The sequence below is a fragment of the Oncorhynchus masou genome, chromosome 18 (genome assembly GCF_036934945.1).
Source record: "Oncorhynchus masou masou isolate Uvic2021 chromosome 18, UVic_Omas_1.1, whole genome shotgun sequence".
Taxonomy (NCBI): domain Eukaryota; kingdom Metazoa; phylum Chordata; class Actinopteri; order Salmoniformes; family Salmonidae; genus Oncorhynchus; species Oncorhynchus masou.
In genome coordinates this window covers 69,342,810-69,362,148 of record NC_088229.1, presented here as the reverse complement: position 1 = coordinate 69,362,148, position 19,339 = coordinate 69,342,810, and the positions used below count along the sequence as shown (strand labels likewise).

At 41.0% G+C, this 19,339-nt stretch overlaps 1 protein-coding gene across 2 annotated transcripts in view; it reads right to left on the bottom strand.

Annotated features, from left to right (window-relative positions):
• Positions 1 to 18,470, bottom strand: part of LOC135505194 (urotensin-2 receptor-like) — a 109,968-nt gene extending 91,498 nt beyond the window's left edge. Inside the window, exons 1-3 of one of the 2 annotated variants that reach the window (XM_064924358.1) lie at positions 17,895 to 18,470; positions 15,033 to 15,760; positions 14,451 to 14,832 (exon numbers count right to left, since the gene is read on the bottom strand). In XM_064924358.1, coding sequence (XP_064780430.1) covers positions 14,452 to 14,832; positions 15,033 to 15,758 — 1,107 coding nt within the window. In that variant the 5' untranslated portion in view covers positions 15,759 to 15,760; positions 17,895 to 18,470 and the 3' untranslated portion in view covers position 14,451. Of the gene's footprint in view, positions 14,833 to 15,032; positions 15,761 to 17,894 lie in introns of both variants that reach the window. The other variant, XM_064924357.1, reaches the window with a different exon arrangement.
• Between the last annotated feature and the right edge of the window lie 869 nt (positions 18,471 to 19,339).

Sequence of the window (19,339 nt, the reverse complement as noted above, 5' to 3'; positions counted from 1 at the left end):
TTTTTTATACTTGGTGTACATTACAATACAGCACAAGTTGTTCCCCCAGGAGCAGATATGTTTGGAGAGACACAAGTGACATAACATCAGGGGAAGCCCCGAAACCACGCATTGACCTCCTCGTCTGTTTCTCACAGACTGACATCACCGTGGTGACACACAACACACGGTCCGTTCGGAAAGTATTCAGACCGTTTCAACCTTTTATTCAACATTTTGCAATAATTTCCCAGAATGCACTGTACATCCTAAACACCCATCAAACGTACAGTATACTTGTCCAATCTTAATGTGACACATTTCGTCGCAGGAAGAATATAATCCTGCAGCAGGTTGTAGAGTGTATAATTTCTGCCAGGGGGTCAGCTGGGCTCTAAAATGCAGCACCCAGGGGGCTATGGTTAGGGGTAGGCTCTGCAAACCAGCTGACCTCATATCATCAAGTATCATCAAGTACTCTCACAGCTTGCTAGAGCATTGTGAACTGCAGTAACGCAGTGGTATGAGCAGCATGCTTCGGGCTATGAGCATCATGAGTTTGCGCCCAGTGCTGGGACATTGTTTTGACACTTTGTATGAATGATGTTGGTGTATAACATACGGTTATTATTTAACCAATCCGAAGGAAGCTGCATACCTGCCTCCAATGTCACCTACCTTAGTAGGTAACACTTGCCACTAGTTTACTGCCATTTGGGAAGGTATTCAAAGGCACCACTCACATTCCACAGAGCGCGAGACGTTTGCAGCCACATTGTAGCAACTGTAGCAGAGTGAGCAACTAGTACCAGCAATTCACAATTCAGTGAACAAATATGCCAAAATGGAAATAGCCGACACAAATAATATGTGAGCAAGTAACATAATCGATCTCCCCTCAGTACCTGTTCATGAACGAAGTTGACACCAACCAGAATAATTATTGTACAGTATAGGGTCCTCCTCTCACATATTGCTCGGTCTGCTGTTGTGGACAAAACATGTACATTTGCGCCCATTATATCATACAGCCAATTTTTTGAGAAAGCTAAATAAGCTATTTTACAGACTGTTTAAGAAGATGAATTGCCAGAATAGTGGTGTTCCACCAGGAAGCTAATATTACAAAAGATAATATTTTTTTCCCCCTTTAATGGGTAGGTGTTTGTCATTACATCATACAATTATCACACACGGGTCATGTTATTAAATTACACCGATGTTCAAGACAATATTGTTTAATATTCGTAGATAACTGATATTAAGAGGTGATACGATTCATTCTAACTAGATTCGAAGGAAAAGGCAACTTCATCCTAGTGTCAGTGTAGCCTAGTGGTTAGACTGTTGGACTAGTAACTGGAAGGTTGCAAGTTCAAACCCCCGAGCTGACAAGGTACAAATCTGTCTTTCTGCCCCTGAACAGGCAGTTAACCCACTGTTCCTAGGCAGTCATTGAAAATAAGAACTTGTTTTTAACTGACTTGCCTAGTTAAATAAAGGGTGCAAATAAAAAAATGTATTAGATACAAAACAAATACTGGCATGTGATGAAAGAGAATTTGTCTAATATAAGTATATTAATGCATATCAAACATGAATACATTTGAAATGAAATGCACACAGAATTGTGATATCACGATGCCTTTCTCTCTCATTGCAGGGGACTAAGACAGATGACCAAGCCTCAAAACTAGAAACATGTGAAGACATCAATGATTGAATAAATGTTAACGTTTGTCTTGGTTTTTCCTGCCTGAGTCCTTAAAACACAGTCCATTGTCCAAAATAAGTCATTCCCAAATGAGGGACATCTCAAAGAGATTAGCCTCCAACATTCATATGCCTGTTCAGTAAAGGAGGGCACATTTTTGTCATGAAAGCCACATGTTTTTTTTCCATACACATGACAGGAGTATACAGGTACATTAACACCTAATTCAACTAGCGTTGAATACCTGCACAGGGAGCATCCCCCGGGACAGAAATCACATCTGTATCTTAGAATGAGCTTATGAAACTACAATGTTCAGACAAATCTATGGGTGAATCTATTTCTAGCTAAAAGTGTGATGCTACACACTCCTGACAAATATTGTGGCATATGGTGATTATCCTGGCGGCTGGGAGGTTCACAACAAGTTATTTACATCTGTAGGGTGTCAGGTTGGGTTGTCCTTTAAAGGGTCAAGTGACAACAAGCAGAGACAAGGGGTGAGACATGAACCTCACTGCTGAAATATCAGTGCTTGTTCAAGTTGCTGAAGCCACAACTACATTTATTTATGTGCAATCGTTTGGTTAATAGTTTTGCATATTTTTAGGCTTGTTCAAGTTGTTATACAGTAAGAGTAGAACAACTTAGCCTCTAATGTTAACTAGTAACACCAACCCCAATGGTGCAACACAAAAAAGGAAGGGGAATTGGCAAGAAAAAGTTAGCTAATGTTAGCTAGGTAAACAGACACTGCATGCAGCTAGCTAGCAAAACAGACTCATCAACCGAATGCACAAATAACTAGCAAGCAAAACAGACTCATCAACCGAATGCACAAATAACTAGCTAGCAAAACAGACTCATCAACCGAATGCACAAATAACTAGCAAGCAAAACAGACTCATCAACCGAATGCACAAATAACTAGTTAGCAAAAGAGACTCATCAACCGAATGCACAAATAACTAGTTAGCAAAACAGACTCATCAACCGAATGCACAAATAACTAGCTAGCAAAACAGACTCATCAACCGAATGCACAAATAAATAGCTAGCAAAACAGACTCATCAACCGAATGCACAAATAACTAGCTAGCAAAACAGACTCATCAACCAAATGCACAAATAACTAGCTAGCAAAACAGACTCATCAACCGAATGCACAAATAACTAGCAAGCAAAACAGACTCATCAACCGAATGCACAAATAACTAGCAAGCAAAACAGACTCATCAACCGAATGCACAAATAACTAGCTAGCAAAACAGACTCATCAACCGAATGCACAAATAACTAGTTAGCAAAACAGACTCATCAACCGAATGCACAAATAACTAGCAAGCCTAGATGGAACAGAAAACTGCTGGTTGATACATTTTTCATCAGATGTTGTTAAAATGTCTTACCTCTAAACGAGTCGGGAAGGAATGTTATCTCCTGCCAAGCCAATAATGTATTTCCTTGTTTACCACTGCAAATCTACCTTGGCAATCTATATGAATGGTCACTAATGTTGGTGTAGCCTACTGACTGTTATTATTGAATTATTTGTGTTATCAAAACGTGTCTGGTATGTTCATTTCTTATCAAGATTGGGGGTAAAATCCACAGATGAAAATCCACAGATCCACAGATGACGCAATCTCTACTGCACTCCACACGGCCCTTTGCCACCTGGATGAAACAAACACCTATTCTCAACCAAGACAGAAAGATGAACACGGTCAGAGACCCACTGAAGTAGCACTGCCACCTGAAGAGTCTGAGCCTGCCTGGCAGGGTTTGTCCAACAAAGCCAAAGCTCTGGGTGAGCATAATATACAAATAAACTCTCAAAGCTGTTAATGAGAACCTTGGTGACCATGTACCTAACAGTTGGGAATGTTGGTGGGTTGCCCTCAACCAGGTAGTGGCAATGCTGGCAAAACTAGCTGCAGTAACCCATGGGGAGGTTGTCACACTCGGACATTCAGAGACGGGGTATATTATTGTGATCCTGGTGGCACAGAGATGCTTGGTAAAATAGTCACAATGGGGGACCAGTATCTGTGTGTGTATAATGGTAAGGGTGTGTATATCTGAGCACCATCAGCTTGTACTTGACATTGGTTAATCAAATCTCCCTGGCTTGCTCAATTTTTCATGCCCTCTCAAACAGCTACAACAGTACACATATTTTCACATCAAGTCGACACTTGAGCTGTGCTCGGGGATGGAACAGCTGTTGAACATCTGAGTTTGTGATTGTTTGTGGGGAAAGGGTGGGGAGTGTGCGTGTGTGTGTGTGTGTGTGTGTGTGTGTGTGTGTGTGTGTGTGTGTGTGTGTGTGTGTGTGTGTGTGTGTGTGTGTGTGTGCGTGTGCGTGTGCGTGTGCGTGTGTGTGTATCCCACATCTGTTGCTATGGGGTAACTATTTTAGGGACAATACAAGATGCATCAAAATAATTGTTAGCCAAAAATGTAATCCTGGTTATAGATCACAATCCTTCGTATGAACTGCTTACACTATTATACATATTATTATTTAATTGTGGAAATAAATTAAGATATGCACGATTTTTTAAATAGGCCAAAAAAGGCCCAACCCCATTTCCAAGGCGGCCCGGTTCCCGAGAGCGACACACCGCGAACCAAGGCATTTAACGTAAGTACATTCACGATTTCTTACTCCAAGCGTGCGGCAGTTTGTGTGCAAAATATAGGAGCACTATAAAGGAGAGTAGTTTCTAAATGTACCAACATTTAGTGGCTCTGTCGCTCTTTCTCTCTCGGCCTCTCCATGTCTTTAGTAACAATCAGCCATATTGTTGCTCTCATGGTGCCCCAGATCCTAATGAGCTAATTATTACATTATTCATTTAATCGGGTAACAATTAAACACATGTAGGTAATTAGATGAATAACAGTCTTCAGGTTAATGTTAAAGTCAAGTCACGACAGGAAAGTATGAATATCATGGGATATATTAGAACTAGTGGATATATGGAGGCTTAAAATCATGACCTAGTGAGATATACATGGAGGAGTCTTAAAATCCTGACCTAGTGAGATATACATATTTTAGGCTTAAAATCCTGACCTAGTGAGATATGCATGGTTTAGGCTTAAAATCATGACCTAGTGAGATATGCATGGTTTAGGCTTAAAATCCTGACCTAGTGAGATATGCATGGTTTAGGCTTAAAATCCTGACCTAGTGAGATATGCATATTTTAGGCTTAAAATCCTGACCTAGTGAGATATGCATGGTTTAGGCTTAAAATCATGACCTAGTGAGATATACATATTTTAGGCTTAAAATCCTGACCTAGTGAGATATGCATGGTTTAGGCTTAAAATCATGACCTAGTGAGATATGCATATTTTAGGCTTAAAATCCTGACCTAGTGAGATATGCATGGTTTAGGCTTAAAATCATGACCTAGTGAGATATACATATTTTAGGCTTAAAATCCTGACCTAGTGAGATATGCATGGTTTAGGCTTAAAATCATGACCTAGTGAGATATGCATGGCTTAGGTTTAAAATCCTGACCTCATGAGATATACATGGAGGAGGCTTAAAATCCTGACCTAGTGAGATATACATGGTTTAGGCTTAAAATCCTGACCTAGTGAGATATGCATGGTTTAGGCTTAAAATCCTGACCTAGTGAGATATACATGGAGGAGGCTTAAAATCCTGACTTAGTGAGATATACATGGAGGAGGCTTAAAATCCTGACCGAGTGAGATATTCATATCTTAGGCTTAAAATCCTGATCTAGTGAGATATACATAGCGGAGGTTTAAAATCCTGACCTAGTGAGATATACATGGAGGAGGCTTAAAATCCTGACCTAGTTAGATACACGTGGCGGAGGTTAAATCAAGCTTGACTACTTTCTTATGTCATTCTCGCTGACACCAAAAGTTTAAAAAAGTGTCTATTGGAGACAGAATGCGGTCGGACCGTTAAATAGTTGGCCTATGCATTACTCTTACAGAATTTCCACGTGGGCAAGGATATTGGAAATCTTATCAAAGCCTTTTTAATTACAACTTGTTTTTAACTAGGACAGAATAATTTATAACTGACTTTTTATGACTTAACAAAGCCCTTATTGTATGGAACACTTTTAAATGTGCCTTTAGAGACCATGCAATTTTATACTTGTCTTTAAAACAAAAGCAGTTTAGGTCAAAATAATTCATATTAACAAAAGAATAGAGGGACTAACAGTACAGATAGATAGCAATAAAAACTGTACCATAGAGGCACAGAATATGTTAGAGGGGAAAAAAGAAATGGAGGAACTTATTCAAGAAAGAGAGAGTGTAGTAAATATATTATAAAAATAAAGTGAAAAATACACCTATTTTCTTTTTTTATCGTCAACATATAAATGTTACAACAACAAAAAATTACGGAAATGTAATGACCCACTCACCAATGATTCAACAAACAATATTTTGAATAAGGAAGCAAAGTACCTTAAGTATATGTTTTGTTTCAGTCTCCTCCATTTCCACTAACAGAAGTTAATTGTAAGGATTATTTTCTACTATTAATAATATTAAATGAACAGCTGTACTCATGTGAAGGCCAAATTACAGAGGGGCAGCTTCTTGATGCAATTAAAGCCTTTATCAGTCCAGGAAAACCCCAGGGCAGGATGGCATACAATTTTTTATGTACTCAGTAAACCGTTATTAGATTGTTTTAACCACTCCTAAATAAAAGAAATGTAGATTATCAGATACTCAACAAGGTCTAATTTCGTTCTTACTGAAACAGGAACCATGTGTTAAATATAATTATCCAGTCCATTGAAAAAATTGGAAGCCCCTTACACTTCAGTACTGCAAAAATCAGAAGCTAGTCAGCCAGAAGCTAGCCAGCCAGGAGCTAGCTAGACAGTTTACTGGCTAACATTAGTATTAAGCTAACCACGGTTTGTGGTCATCAGCTATCCTTTAGCTCAAAAAGCTATCGCCAGTTTTGTACAACGCGACTGAGACCAGAACATACCGGACCTATTTTCTCTCCATATCCCCGGATTTCAACCGCAAGCTCTGGACATTTACACCTGGATCTCACAGCTAGCTAGGTGCTATCCGTGTGACTAATGGCTTACGTCGATCCCGGAGCAAACATCGATTATTCCAGAGCTAGCCAGCTGAAGAGATCCATCAGCCACTCCTGGGCTACAATCACCTATCCGGACCCGTTTTACTGGCGATGCGCGCCCCAGGTGGCCTTCACGACTGGATTACTGACGTTACCTGCCCGAGGGAGTTATCCAACTGGCCCATCCCCCGCAATGTTACCTGAACGCCCATCTGCGTCCCGCTAATCGTTAGCTGTCTTATCGGCTGCTATCTGAATAGGTCTATCGGACAATTTTTCTTGGGTCACTATAACTATATCTATTTTGCCAATTGGATTGATCTCCTCTACCACACGGAACCCCACTAATCTACTGACGGAACGCACAAGGTGGCTAAAAACAGACCTCCATCCTATGCTAGCTTGCTACCGATGGCCCGGGCTAGCTGTCCGAATCGTGACCCCAACCAACTTCACTACTCACTGGACCCTTGCGATCACTTGACAAAGCATGCCTCTCCTTAATGTCAATATGCCTTGTCCATTGCTGTTCTGGTTAGTGGTTATTGGCTTATTTCACTGTAGAGCCTCTAGCCTTGCTCACTAAACCTTATCCAACCTATTAGTTCCACTACCCACACATGCGATGACATCACCTTGTTTCAATGATGTTTCTCGAGACAATATCTCTCTCATCATCACTCAATATCTAGGTTTACCTCCACTGTATTCACAACCTACCATACCTTTGTCTGTACATTAATCCTTTAAAGCTATTTTATCGCCCCTAGAAACCTCCTTTACTCTCTGTTCCACACGTTTTAGACGACCAATTCTCATAGCTTTTAGCCGTACCCTTAACCTACTACTCCTCTGTTCCTCTGGTGATGTAGAGGTGAATCCTGTAGTGCCTAGCTCCACTCCTATTCCCCAGGTGCTCTCTTTTGATGACTTCTGTAACCATAATAGCCTTGGTTTCATGCATGTTAACATTAGTAGCCTCCTCCCTAAGTTTGTTTTATTCACTGCTTTAGGACACTCTGCCAACCCGGATGTTCTAGCGGTGTCTGAATCCTGGCTTAGGAAGACCACCAGAAATTCTGAAATCTTCATCCCAAACTACAACATTTTCAGACAAGATAGAACCGCCAAAGGAGGCGGTGTTGCAATCTACTGCAAAGATAGCCTGCAGAGTTCTGTCCTACTATCCAGGTCTGTACCCAAACAATTTGAACTTCTACTTTTAAAATCCACCTCTCTAAAAACAAGGCTCTCACTGTTGCCGCCTGCTATAGACCACCCTCTGCCCCCGGCTGTGCTCTGGACACCATTTGTGAACTGATTGCCCCCCATCTCTCTTCAGAGCTCGTGCTGCTAGGCGATTTAAACTGGAACATTCTAAACACCCCAGCCATCCTACAATCTAAGCTTGATGGCCTCAATCTCACACAAATTATCAATGAACCGACCAGGTATCACCCAAAAGCCATAAACACGGGCACCCACATAGATATCATCCTAACCAACTTGCCCTCTAAATACACCTCTGCTGTTTTCAACCAAGATCTCAGCGATCACTGCCTCATTGCCTGCATCCATAATGGGTCAGCGGTCAAACGACCTCCGCTCATCACTGTCAAATGCTCCCTGAAACACTTCAGTGAGCAGGCCTTTCTAATCGATCGGGCAGGGGTATCCTGGATATTGATATTGATCTCATCCCGTCAGTAGAGGATGCCTGGTTATTTTCAAAAATGCCTTCCTCACCATCTTAAATAAGCATGCCCCATTCAAGAAATTTAGAACCAGGAACAGATATAGCCTTTGCTTCTCTCCAGACCTGACTGCCCTTAACCAACACAAAAACATCCTATGGCATTCTGCATTAGCATCAAACAGCCCCCTTGAAATGAAACTTTTCAGGGAAGCTAGAAACCAATATACACAGGTAGTTAGAAAAGCCAAGGCGAGCTTTTTCAAGCATAAATGTGCTTCCTGCAACACAATCACAAAAAAGTTCTGGGACATTGTGAAGTCAATGGAGAATAAGAACACCTCCTCCCAGCTGCCCACTGCACTGAGGATAGGAATCACTGTCACCACCGATAAATCCACTATAATTGAGAATTTCAATAAGCATTTTTCTATGGCTGGCCATGCTTTCCACCTGGCTAGCCCTACACCGGGCAACAGCACTGCACCCCCCTACACCGGGCAATCAGCTGATGTTCTGACAGAGCTGCAAAATCTGGACCCCTACAAATCAGCCAGGCTAGACAATCTGGACCCTTTCTTTTAAAATTATCTGCCAAAATTGTTGCAACCCTTATTACTATGCTGTTCAACTTTTCTTTCGTGTTGTCTGAGATTCCCAAAGATTGGAAAGCAGCTGCGGTCATCCCCCGCTTAAAAGCTACAGACCTACACGTACTACCCACCACTGCGAGCTGTACACTCTCGTTGGCTGGCCCTCACTTCATACTCATCGCCAAACCCACTGGCTCCAGGTCATCTGCAAGACCCTGCTAGGTAAAGTCCCCCCTTATCTCAGCTCGCTGGTCACCATAGCAGCATCCACCTGTAGCACTCGCTCCAGCAGGTATATCTCTCTGGTCACCCCCAAAACCGATTCTTCCTTTGGCCGCCTCTCCTTCCAGTTCTCTGCTGCCAATGACTGGAACAAACTACAAAAATCTCTGAAACTGGAAACACGTATCTCCCTCACCAGCTTTAAGCTCCAGCTATCAGAGCAGCTCACAGATTACTGCATCAGTACATAGCCCATCTATAATTTAGCCCAAACAACTACCTCTCCCCCTACTCTTATTTATTTATTTTGCTCATTTGCACCCCATTATTTGTATCTCTATCTTGCACATTCGTCCATTGCAAATCTACCATTCCAGTGTTTTGCTTGCTATATTGTATTGACTTTGCCACCATGGCCTTTTTTTGTTGCCTTTACCTCATTTGCTCACATCGTATATAGAATTATATTTCTACTGTATTATTATCATTGTTTTACTCCATGTGTAACTCTGTGTTGTTGTATGTTTCGAACTGCTTTACTTTATCTTGGCCAGGTCGCAATTTTAAATGAGAACTTGTTCTCAACTTGCCTACCTGGTTAAATAAAGGTGAAATAAATAAATTAAATTAAATTTGAGGAAAATGCATAGGCATAGAATTGAAAGGTATCGTTAGATATTATTCATCCTAATCAGACAGTTTTTTTAACGTGGATGATGCATTGGAAACAATTTAAGAAAAGTACTGCAAACAATAGAAAACTATGAGAAATCTGAGAAACCAGTCCTGGTATTCATAGCTGATTTTGAAAACACTATTGATAAAGTACGACTGGAATTTATATATAAAAGCCTGGAATATTTGCATTTCGCAGAATCTCTTATACAATGGGTTCAAGTTAAATATAGTAACCCTAGGTGTAAACTAGTAAATAATGGCTACTTCTCATAAAGTATTAAACTGTCAAAAGGGGTAAAACAAGGTTGTCCACTATCGGCATATCTATTTACAATGGCCATCGAAATGTAAGCTATTAAAATCCAATACGACAATAATATCAAGGAGCTAGACATCCAGGGCTTAAAAATAAATGTGTCATTGTACGCTGATTCATGTTTTATTTTCAATCCACAATTTGTATCCCTCCACAGCCTCATAGAGGAGCTATTTTTCTAACCTATATTTTTCTAACCTCTCATTACCGTGTAGTTTACCAATAAAATGGTCTGACAGGGATGTGGACATACTCGGTATTCATACCCCCCCCCCCAAAAAAAAGATCTCACTACATTTTAATATAAAGTTAGCAAACATAATTCAGTTCTTGCAACCATAGAAGGAAAATACCTGTCTGTTTGTGAAAAAATCGCCCTGATTAACTCTTTAGTCCCAGTTTACTTATTTGCTTATGACCTAGTGACTTGTTTTTTTATTTATTATTATATGAGCCAAAATATTCTATTTAATTTGGAATGGGAGGCTAGACAGAATTAAATGGGCCTATTTATATGAATTCAGAGGGAAGAAATTATTAAATATTAAAGCACTACTATAGGATTCAGTCATACAAAAGTTATACTTAATAAATTCAAACTGGTTCTCTAACAGATTACTAAGAATGTCTCACCCCATGTTCAAAAATGACATTGTTCCCTTTATTCAGATTACAACCTCTCACTTTCGGGTTATTTGAACATGAAAGCATCTCCCAAATATTGCTTTTTTAAAAACAAGCCATTGAAAGTTGGTTGCAATTTCAGTTTAATCCACCAGAAAAGAGAATAAATATTACAATAAATATTACAACAAATATTTTGGTTGTACTCAAATATAATAATCAATAAAAAAAACTAAAAATATATATATACTTTTTTTAAATCAGAAAACTCTTTGTAAATTGTATCATAAATAGGACTGGTGGAGTTATGTCACACATGCAGCTAACAAAAATATATTGAAATGTCTGCTCTACTCAAAATTACAACCAACTAATTCCAGCATTACCGCAAAAATGAAAGAGGCAAGTGGAAGAGGGAGAAAGTAAAGAACTTGTCTGTCTGAAAAATATATGCCAAATTGAAATCAGAACTGGATGGTGTTCAGAGATAGATGGGAGGGGTTGAGTAGAGCTGAAGGTTGGGACTAAAAACAAACAAAAAATTACCATTGTCAAATATACTTTGTCCGTAAAATGTATATAGTATGTATAAACTGGAAGTAGAAGACGAAGTGTTGTTGTCCAATAGTTTACTCCAACTAGCGGAGGGGTGGTAAGGTTAGGGGAAAATAAATACATATTTTATATATTGTATATATTTACAAAACATATATATATATATATATATATTTAAATGGGGGATTGGATATGATGCAGATTTATCTGCAATATTAAAGCTTAATTCTGTGCATTGTCTACCATAGTACACCATAGTGCCCTCCAAGCTCATCACTAAATTAAGGACCCTGGGACTGAACACCTCCCTCTGCAACAGGAACCAGGACTTCCTGTCCGTCCATCCCCAGGTGATGAGGGTAGGCAACAACACATCCGCCAGGATGTTCCTCAACACGGGGCCCCACAGGGATGTGTGCTTAGTTCCCTCCTTGTACACCCTGTTCACCCACGACCCCAGCACCATCATTAAGTTTGCCGACAGCACAACAGTGGTTGGCCTTGTCACCGACAACGATGGGACAGCCTATAGGGAGGTCAGAGGCCTGGCAGTGTGGTGCCAGTACAACAACCTCTCCCTCAACATCAGCAAGACAAAGGAGCTGACCGTGGACTATAGGAAATGGAGGGCCGAGCACGCCCCCATTCACATTGACGGGGCTGTATTGGAGCGTGTCAAGAGATGAAGCTCCTCTGTGTCCACATCACTAAGGACCTATCATGGTCCAAACACACCAACACAGTCGTGCAGAGGTCATGACAATGCCTCCTCCCCCTCAGGAAGCTGAAAAGATTTGGCATGGGCCTTCAGATCCTTAAAAAGGGATTCAGCTGCACCACTGAGAGCATCTTGCCTGGCTGCATGACTGTTTGGTATGGCAACTGCTTGGCATACGACCACAAGGCAATACACAGGGTAGTGCGTACGGTCCAGTACATCACCACCAAGTCATACTCTGTTCCCACATAACAATCGGTACCGGAATGCCAAGTCTGGGACCAAAAGGCTCCAGAACAGCTTCTAACCGCAAGCCAGAAGACTGCTATTGATCTCCTTTGTTGTTTTTGCACTGACATTTTTGCACTGGCTCTATGCACACTCACTGGACTCTACCCACACAGTCACAAATACTAACCTGACACTCCAACACACACATTCACACTCTACATACAGTTGAATTAGGAAGTTTACATTGACTTCGGTTGGAGCCATTCAAAATATTTTTTCAACCACTCCACAAATTTCTTGATAACAAACTATAGCTTTGGAAAGTCGGTTAGGACATCTACTTTGTGTATGACACAAGTAATTTTTCCAACAATTGTTTACAGACAGATTATTTCACTTATAATTCACTGTATCATAATTCCAGTGTGTAAAAAGTTTACATAGACTAAGTTGCCTACCTTCAAACTCAGTGCCTCTTTCCTTGACATCATGGGAAAATCAAAAGAAATCAGCCAAGACTTCAGAAAGAAAATTGTAGACCTTCACAAGTCTGGTTCATCCTTGGGAGCAATATCCTATAGCAAATGTGTGGCCAGAACTGAAAAAGCATGTGCAAGCAAGGAAGCCTACAAACCTGACTCAGTTACACCAGCTCTGTCAGGAGTAATGGGCCAAAATTCACCCAACTTATTGTGGGAAGCTTGTGGAAGGCTACCCACAGCATTTGACCCAAGTTAAACAATTTAAAGGCATTGCTACCAAATACTAATTGAGTGTATGTAAACTTCTGACCCACTGGGAATGTGATGAAAGAAATTAGTTGAAATAAATCCTTCTCTCTGTTAGTATTATTCTTTCAGTGTTGATCCTAACCGACCTTAGAGAGTGACTTTTTACTAGGATTAAATTGTGAAAAACTGAAACATTTTGAAAAACTGAGTATTTATTTGGCTAAGGTGTAAACTTCCGACTTCAACTGTAGGCTCACACATGAATATTGATGCCACCTACATTTACTCGCAGACACTCTTTCACACTCTTCACAGACACTGCTGCTATTCTGTTTATTATCTATCCTGATTGCCTAGTCACTTTTCCCTCTACCTACATGTACATATTACCTCAACTACCTCATACTCCGCACATTGACTCGGTACCGGTACTCATTATTGTTATTTTATTGTGTTATTATATATATTTTTTAGATCTCATTTGTAATCATTTTACGGTAATGTCTAAATGTTTTGTATTTGCCGCACGTGATAATTTTGTTGTTGTTGAAAATAACCCTGGACTGTCCTTATTTGTTGTTGTTGAAAATAACCCTGGACTGTCCATATTTGTTGTTGTTGAAAATAACCCTGGACTGTCCATATTTGTTGTTGTTGAAAATAACCCTGGACTGTCCATATTTGTTGTTGTTGAAAATAACCCTGGACTGTCCATATTTGAAATATGTAACTACATCAAGTCAATTGAGGGATCGAGCTATTTCTACCATAAGGAAATGGGCCAGAATCGACATGGAAAATCTATATACTGAAGGCAGCAACCATAACCTCTCGACCAGGCCATGGCTGAGTTTATTTGTAACTTTTGGATACACTAGACACTTGTATGTCGTAGACTAACGGAGACCAATATCTATCTTGTGTTATAAAGCTGTATAAAACAACAGTTGTTGATGTGTATGGCTGCATTTCAGATACCTTTTTTACATTTAAATGTTGCAGCAATGAGACCCAGGCCTAGATTTTGAGCGAGTGAGAGATAATGTAATTTTGATAGCAAGACCCGATCCCAATGCCTCAACTGCCCCGAGTGGAGAAAAAGACAACTGCTCATTTTCTGCCAATCACGAGGCTAATTTGAATTTCCTGATGCAACAGGAAATCTCTCTGCAACAAAATAGTGATTAAGTTAAGATCCGACATCTGTACGTCGCCGTAAATGGGTAGCAGACGTGGAGATAATGTCACGATAAGACCAAGACCAGAAACATCTTCTCCTATACCTCACAGGCTGCTGTTGTGCGTGGTGCGCAGAGACGGTGTGTGCGTGAGCACAAAGCTCTCCGTGCACTGCTGGCTGCTGGAGGACAGCGACCTCCTTGGTGATCGCTGGAACCGGGTCCATCGGTTGAAGTAGCTGCCCGCAGTCCAGGTACGCTGGCGCTTCCGCAGGTACTCCTTATAGTTCTTGGTGAGCAGCGTGTAGAGGAAAGGGTTGATGCAGCTGTTGGAGTAGGTTAGACAGGTGGTCAAGTAGTTAATGTTGCGCTTGGACTTGGTGGAGAGATGGATGGAGGGCTTGAACTGACCCAGGAGCTGCCAGATCCAGAAGGGCAGGAAACAGGCCCAGAACAGCAGTACAATGGTGAAGATCAGATAGAGGACCTAGAGGATAGAGAAGAACAAGATGGAATTAGATATAGATCAGCTAGAAGACCTACAGGACAGGGATTTACATGATTACAGCAATCAATCACATTCATTTTTTTACCAAAGGATATTCCTTTGACATATCTAAATCATGGTAAGACAGAGGGAGATATTTAGTTTGATTGACATAAAGAGACTTAGTTTAATTGACTGACCTTTTGGTTGGGTAGTTTCTTGGTCTGTTTGAAGGTTTCTGTCTGTGAGATCCAGTAGGTACGAGCCAGTCCTATGTAGAGAAAGCCAATGATCATCCCCGGAGCCACAATGCTGGTACAGAACAGGAAGGTGATGTACACCTTATAGGACAGCGGTGAGATAGTCGGCTGGCACATGGCCTTGCTCCCCACCTTCATCATCTGAATACTGAGAATCATGGGTAAAGTCAGGACCAGGGAAGCCACCCATACAAGCACCGCAATGGCTTTGCGGTAGCTCTTTGACCGCTTGACTGTGTCCAGCGGTTTCAGCACGGCAAAGTATCTCTCTGTGCTCATGATGGTCAGCGTGAAAATGCTGGCGTGCATCGTCAGAAAATCCATGCTGATTAGAATCCTGCACCCAGCATCGCCAAAATACCAACCTTTCAGGAAGTACGTGCAGACCACGAACGGAATGGTCAACAGATAGAGGAGGTCAGCCAGGGCTAAGTTGATGATGTAAATATACATGGACGCCGCGAAACGCATGGATTGACACATGACCACGAGGGTGTAGATGTTTCCGGAGACGCCGACCAGACACATGAGGGAGAGAATACAGCCTATTGTGAAGGTGGCGGCGGTGTCTTCGGAAGAGGAAGGGGTGGAGTCTAAAGGCGGGTCGGTGGCGTTGGGGATCAGCTCCATCAGGACCAGCAGGGGCTCCATGGATACCGTGGTCATCGCTACGGAGATAGAGGTGGAGGGGTCATAGTTTATTAGCATCATGCAGCAGCTACTCATAAAATGTACAAATATTGGAAAGACACCAAGAGACAATTAAAATACTATTTACACACTATTCATATATTCATATATAAAGAACTGTTACATTTGATCTTTAGAAAGAGGAGAAGTGCTGTGATACAAGATGTTTTTTATTATTAGTATTTTAAAGCTGACTTGTTTTTTGCCTGAGTAACCTCTGATGGCAGAGCATTCCATGATTACATGGTTCTACACATAACTGAGAGACGCATTAGATCTGTTTTTAGGCTGGGTACAGGGAAGAAACCCGTAGTGTCGTGTCTTGTGGATAATTCTGTTTGAAGTGTATGCAAATAGATTATACAAGTGGTTAGGTATTTTCCTCACAGAATTGTTTCTTAAAAACACAAGAAGAGAAGTAGTCAATTCCTCCTCAACACCTTAACCGTGAAAGACTATCGTGATGTAAGTTCTGTGTGTGCAGTTCAGGGCAAAGCATACTGCTTTGTATGAATGGGTGAATGGGGGAGTAGGAGAGGAGAGATAAATAAAAATGAAATTCTTATTAGCATGTCTGCAACAACAACAGATGGATGCCATGTTTATTAGGGGCGAAGGAGAGGGAGGAATGGGAAATACATGTATATTTTCATTAACGATCGCTCCACCAAGGCCACCATTGGCTCCATGGATGCTACATTTATCGCTGGAGAAAGGAGTGGAAGAGAGAGAGAAACAGAGAGACAGTGGTAGTGGTGAAAGTGTTGCTAGCCTGAACCAATTAGGATTAACAGTGAAGTCTCCCAGACCTTCATCAAATATAGCTAGCAGTACACTTTCTGGTCTCACTGATGAAGATCTGGAAATGTGATGTAATGAACATAATTTGATATTTTTGGGCTATAATGTCTGTAGCCCAAACATTATTGGCAGGTTTCCCAGACCCAGATTAAGCCAATACCTGGACTAAAAAATACTTTCATTGGAGATTTTCTATTGCCTTCTCAGTCCAGGAGTAGACTTTAACTGGTTGTGGGAAACTGGCCCGTTAATCTAGAACAATCTCTGTGAACAATCTACATGAAATCAAATGCTGATTACGCTTCTGTAATGGTAGAACGGGGATTAACCCCAGGAAAAATAAACATAACTAATCTTAGGGAGCATAAAAACATATTTATTCATACTTAAGGTCAAATGCACTGCAATCATGTTCCAGTATGGTTAGTTTGGAAGATAGGGGATCGTCTCAAAGACAGACCATAGACACAATATACAGCAGTACAATAATGACAAGATGAACATTCAACTCTTATAAGAATAATTGATTTTACGCAACACTTAACTGCATTGACGGACTGGAATACAAATATCAGTGACCTTAGCTGCAATAGTGGCTAACTGTACTGTGGTTTAACACTGACTACATTCTTAGAAAAAAGGGTTCCAAAACAGTTCTTTGGCTGTCCCCGTAGGAGAACCCTTTTTGGTTCCAGGTAGAACACCTTTTGGGTTCCAGGTAGAACCCTTTTGGGTTCCATATAGAACCCTCTGTGGAAAGGGTTCTACATCAAACCCAAAGCGGTTCTATCTGGAACCAAAAAGGGTTCTTCAAAGGATTATCCTATGGGCACAGCCGAAGAACCCTTTTAGGTTCAAGATATAACTTTTTTTTTAAATAAAAGTGTCAGATCAGTATAATACCATTTAGGAATTTGATTTCCTGGTCCCTACCTGTATGCAAATTATTTGACTGATATTATTTACAATTTATTTATTTTAAGACACATGTTCATGTCATATGTCAATGGTGCCACCTGTCAGTGATTTTAGTAGGCAAGATAATGAGGATATTAAAGGTTTGACTGGCCAGGTCTGTCTTCACCAGATCACAAGGTCTACTAATGTGGATACAATCAGGATGTGGTCACAATAAGAAGAAATTACGCATGTCAGAACCAGGTATAAAGGAGGCTTTTATCTGCTCTGACAGAGCCCGGCAGCCTGTTGGAGTGCCAGGTGTGTGTGTGTTTGTGTGTGTGTTCGTGCGTGCATATGTGCACGCGTGTGTCAGGGGTGTCCCATTGAAATGTGTTTGAGGTAGAAGCTTACCTTGATTGTTATCTGCTGGATTGTCAGCTGACTGGATGCCGGAACAGAAGAATTAGCATCTAGCTTTGTTAGCCTGTTGAACCATCACCTAGCTCACTCTGGTCTCCCAACTTCACATATACTGCAGGTATGTCTCGAGCCAAAAAAGTCCAAACAGATCCTTCAATGAATCTGGTGATCCTGTGCATTTCAATTGAGATAAATAAAAAATCCTGGATCTTGAGTTTGGCTAAGAAAGATCCTTTGCCGTAACACCACTGTCTTCATAGTTTAATTTACCACAGTATATAGTCTCAATCAAAAGGTGAATGAATCCGAGAACTGAAAAAAAAGGTGCCCTTTGAGCTGGTCTAAAACTTCTTCTACTCTTCTTCTACTCTCTCTGTCTCTCAGTGCAGCTTGAACCTTCCACAGGTTTGATTGACATTTTCAACATGCCAGCGGAGAAATTAAACGTTGAAGTGGTAATGATTAGAAGAAAAAGGAATGTTTCCTCTTGGGGAATAGAGAGTGACTGAGGTGACAAATTACGTTAAGCTACAGCTGGTTACGGAGAATCCCCTTCACTGAGACACGGTGTCTGAGAGACTGAGAGAGAGAGAGGACGGAGAGGAGGGAGGGAGGAACGGAGAGGAGGGAGGGAGAGGAGGTAGGGGGAGGGATACAGATAGAGAGCCACTCGCACACAAGAAGTAGGAGGGGGGATGAGAGAGAGATAATGGGTTGAGAGAGAGAATGGGCAGAGCGAGAGAGAGAATGGGTTGAGAGAGAGAATGGGTAGAAAAAGAAAGAGAATGGGTTGAGAGAGAGAGAATGGGTTGAGAGAGAGAGAATGGGTAGAGAGAGAACAGAGAGAGAGAGACAGAGAGAGAGAGAGAAAGAGAGAGAGAGAGAGAGAATGGGTTGAGAGAGAGAGACAAAGAGAGAGAGAGAGAGAATGGGTTGAGAGAGAGAGAGAGAGAGAGAGAGAGAATGGGTTGAGAGAGAGAGAGTGAAGAACAAACCATTGTAAATACAACCCATATTGATGCTGATTTATTTTCCCTTGTGTTCTATAACCATTTTTACATTGCTACAACACTGTATATATACATAATATGACATGTTTAATGTCTTTATTCTTTTGAAACTTATGGATGTGTAATGTTTACTGTTAATTTTTATTGTTTATTTCACTGTTGTATATTATCTACCTCAATTACTTTGGCAGTTTTAACACGTTTCCCATGCCAATAAAGCCCCTTGAATTAAATTGAATTGAATGGGTAGAGAGAAAGAAAGGGAGAGAGAGACAGAGACAGACAGAGAGAGAGATTGGGTTGAGATAGAGAGAATGGGTTGAGAGAGAGATTGGGTTGAGAGAGAGAGAGAATGGGTTGAGAGAGAGAGAGAATGAGTTGAGAGAGAGAGAATGAGTTGAGAGAGAGAGATTGGGTAGAGAGAGA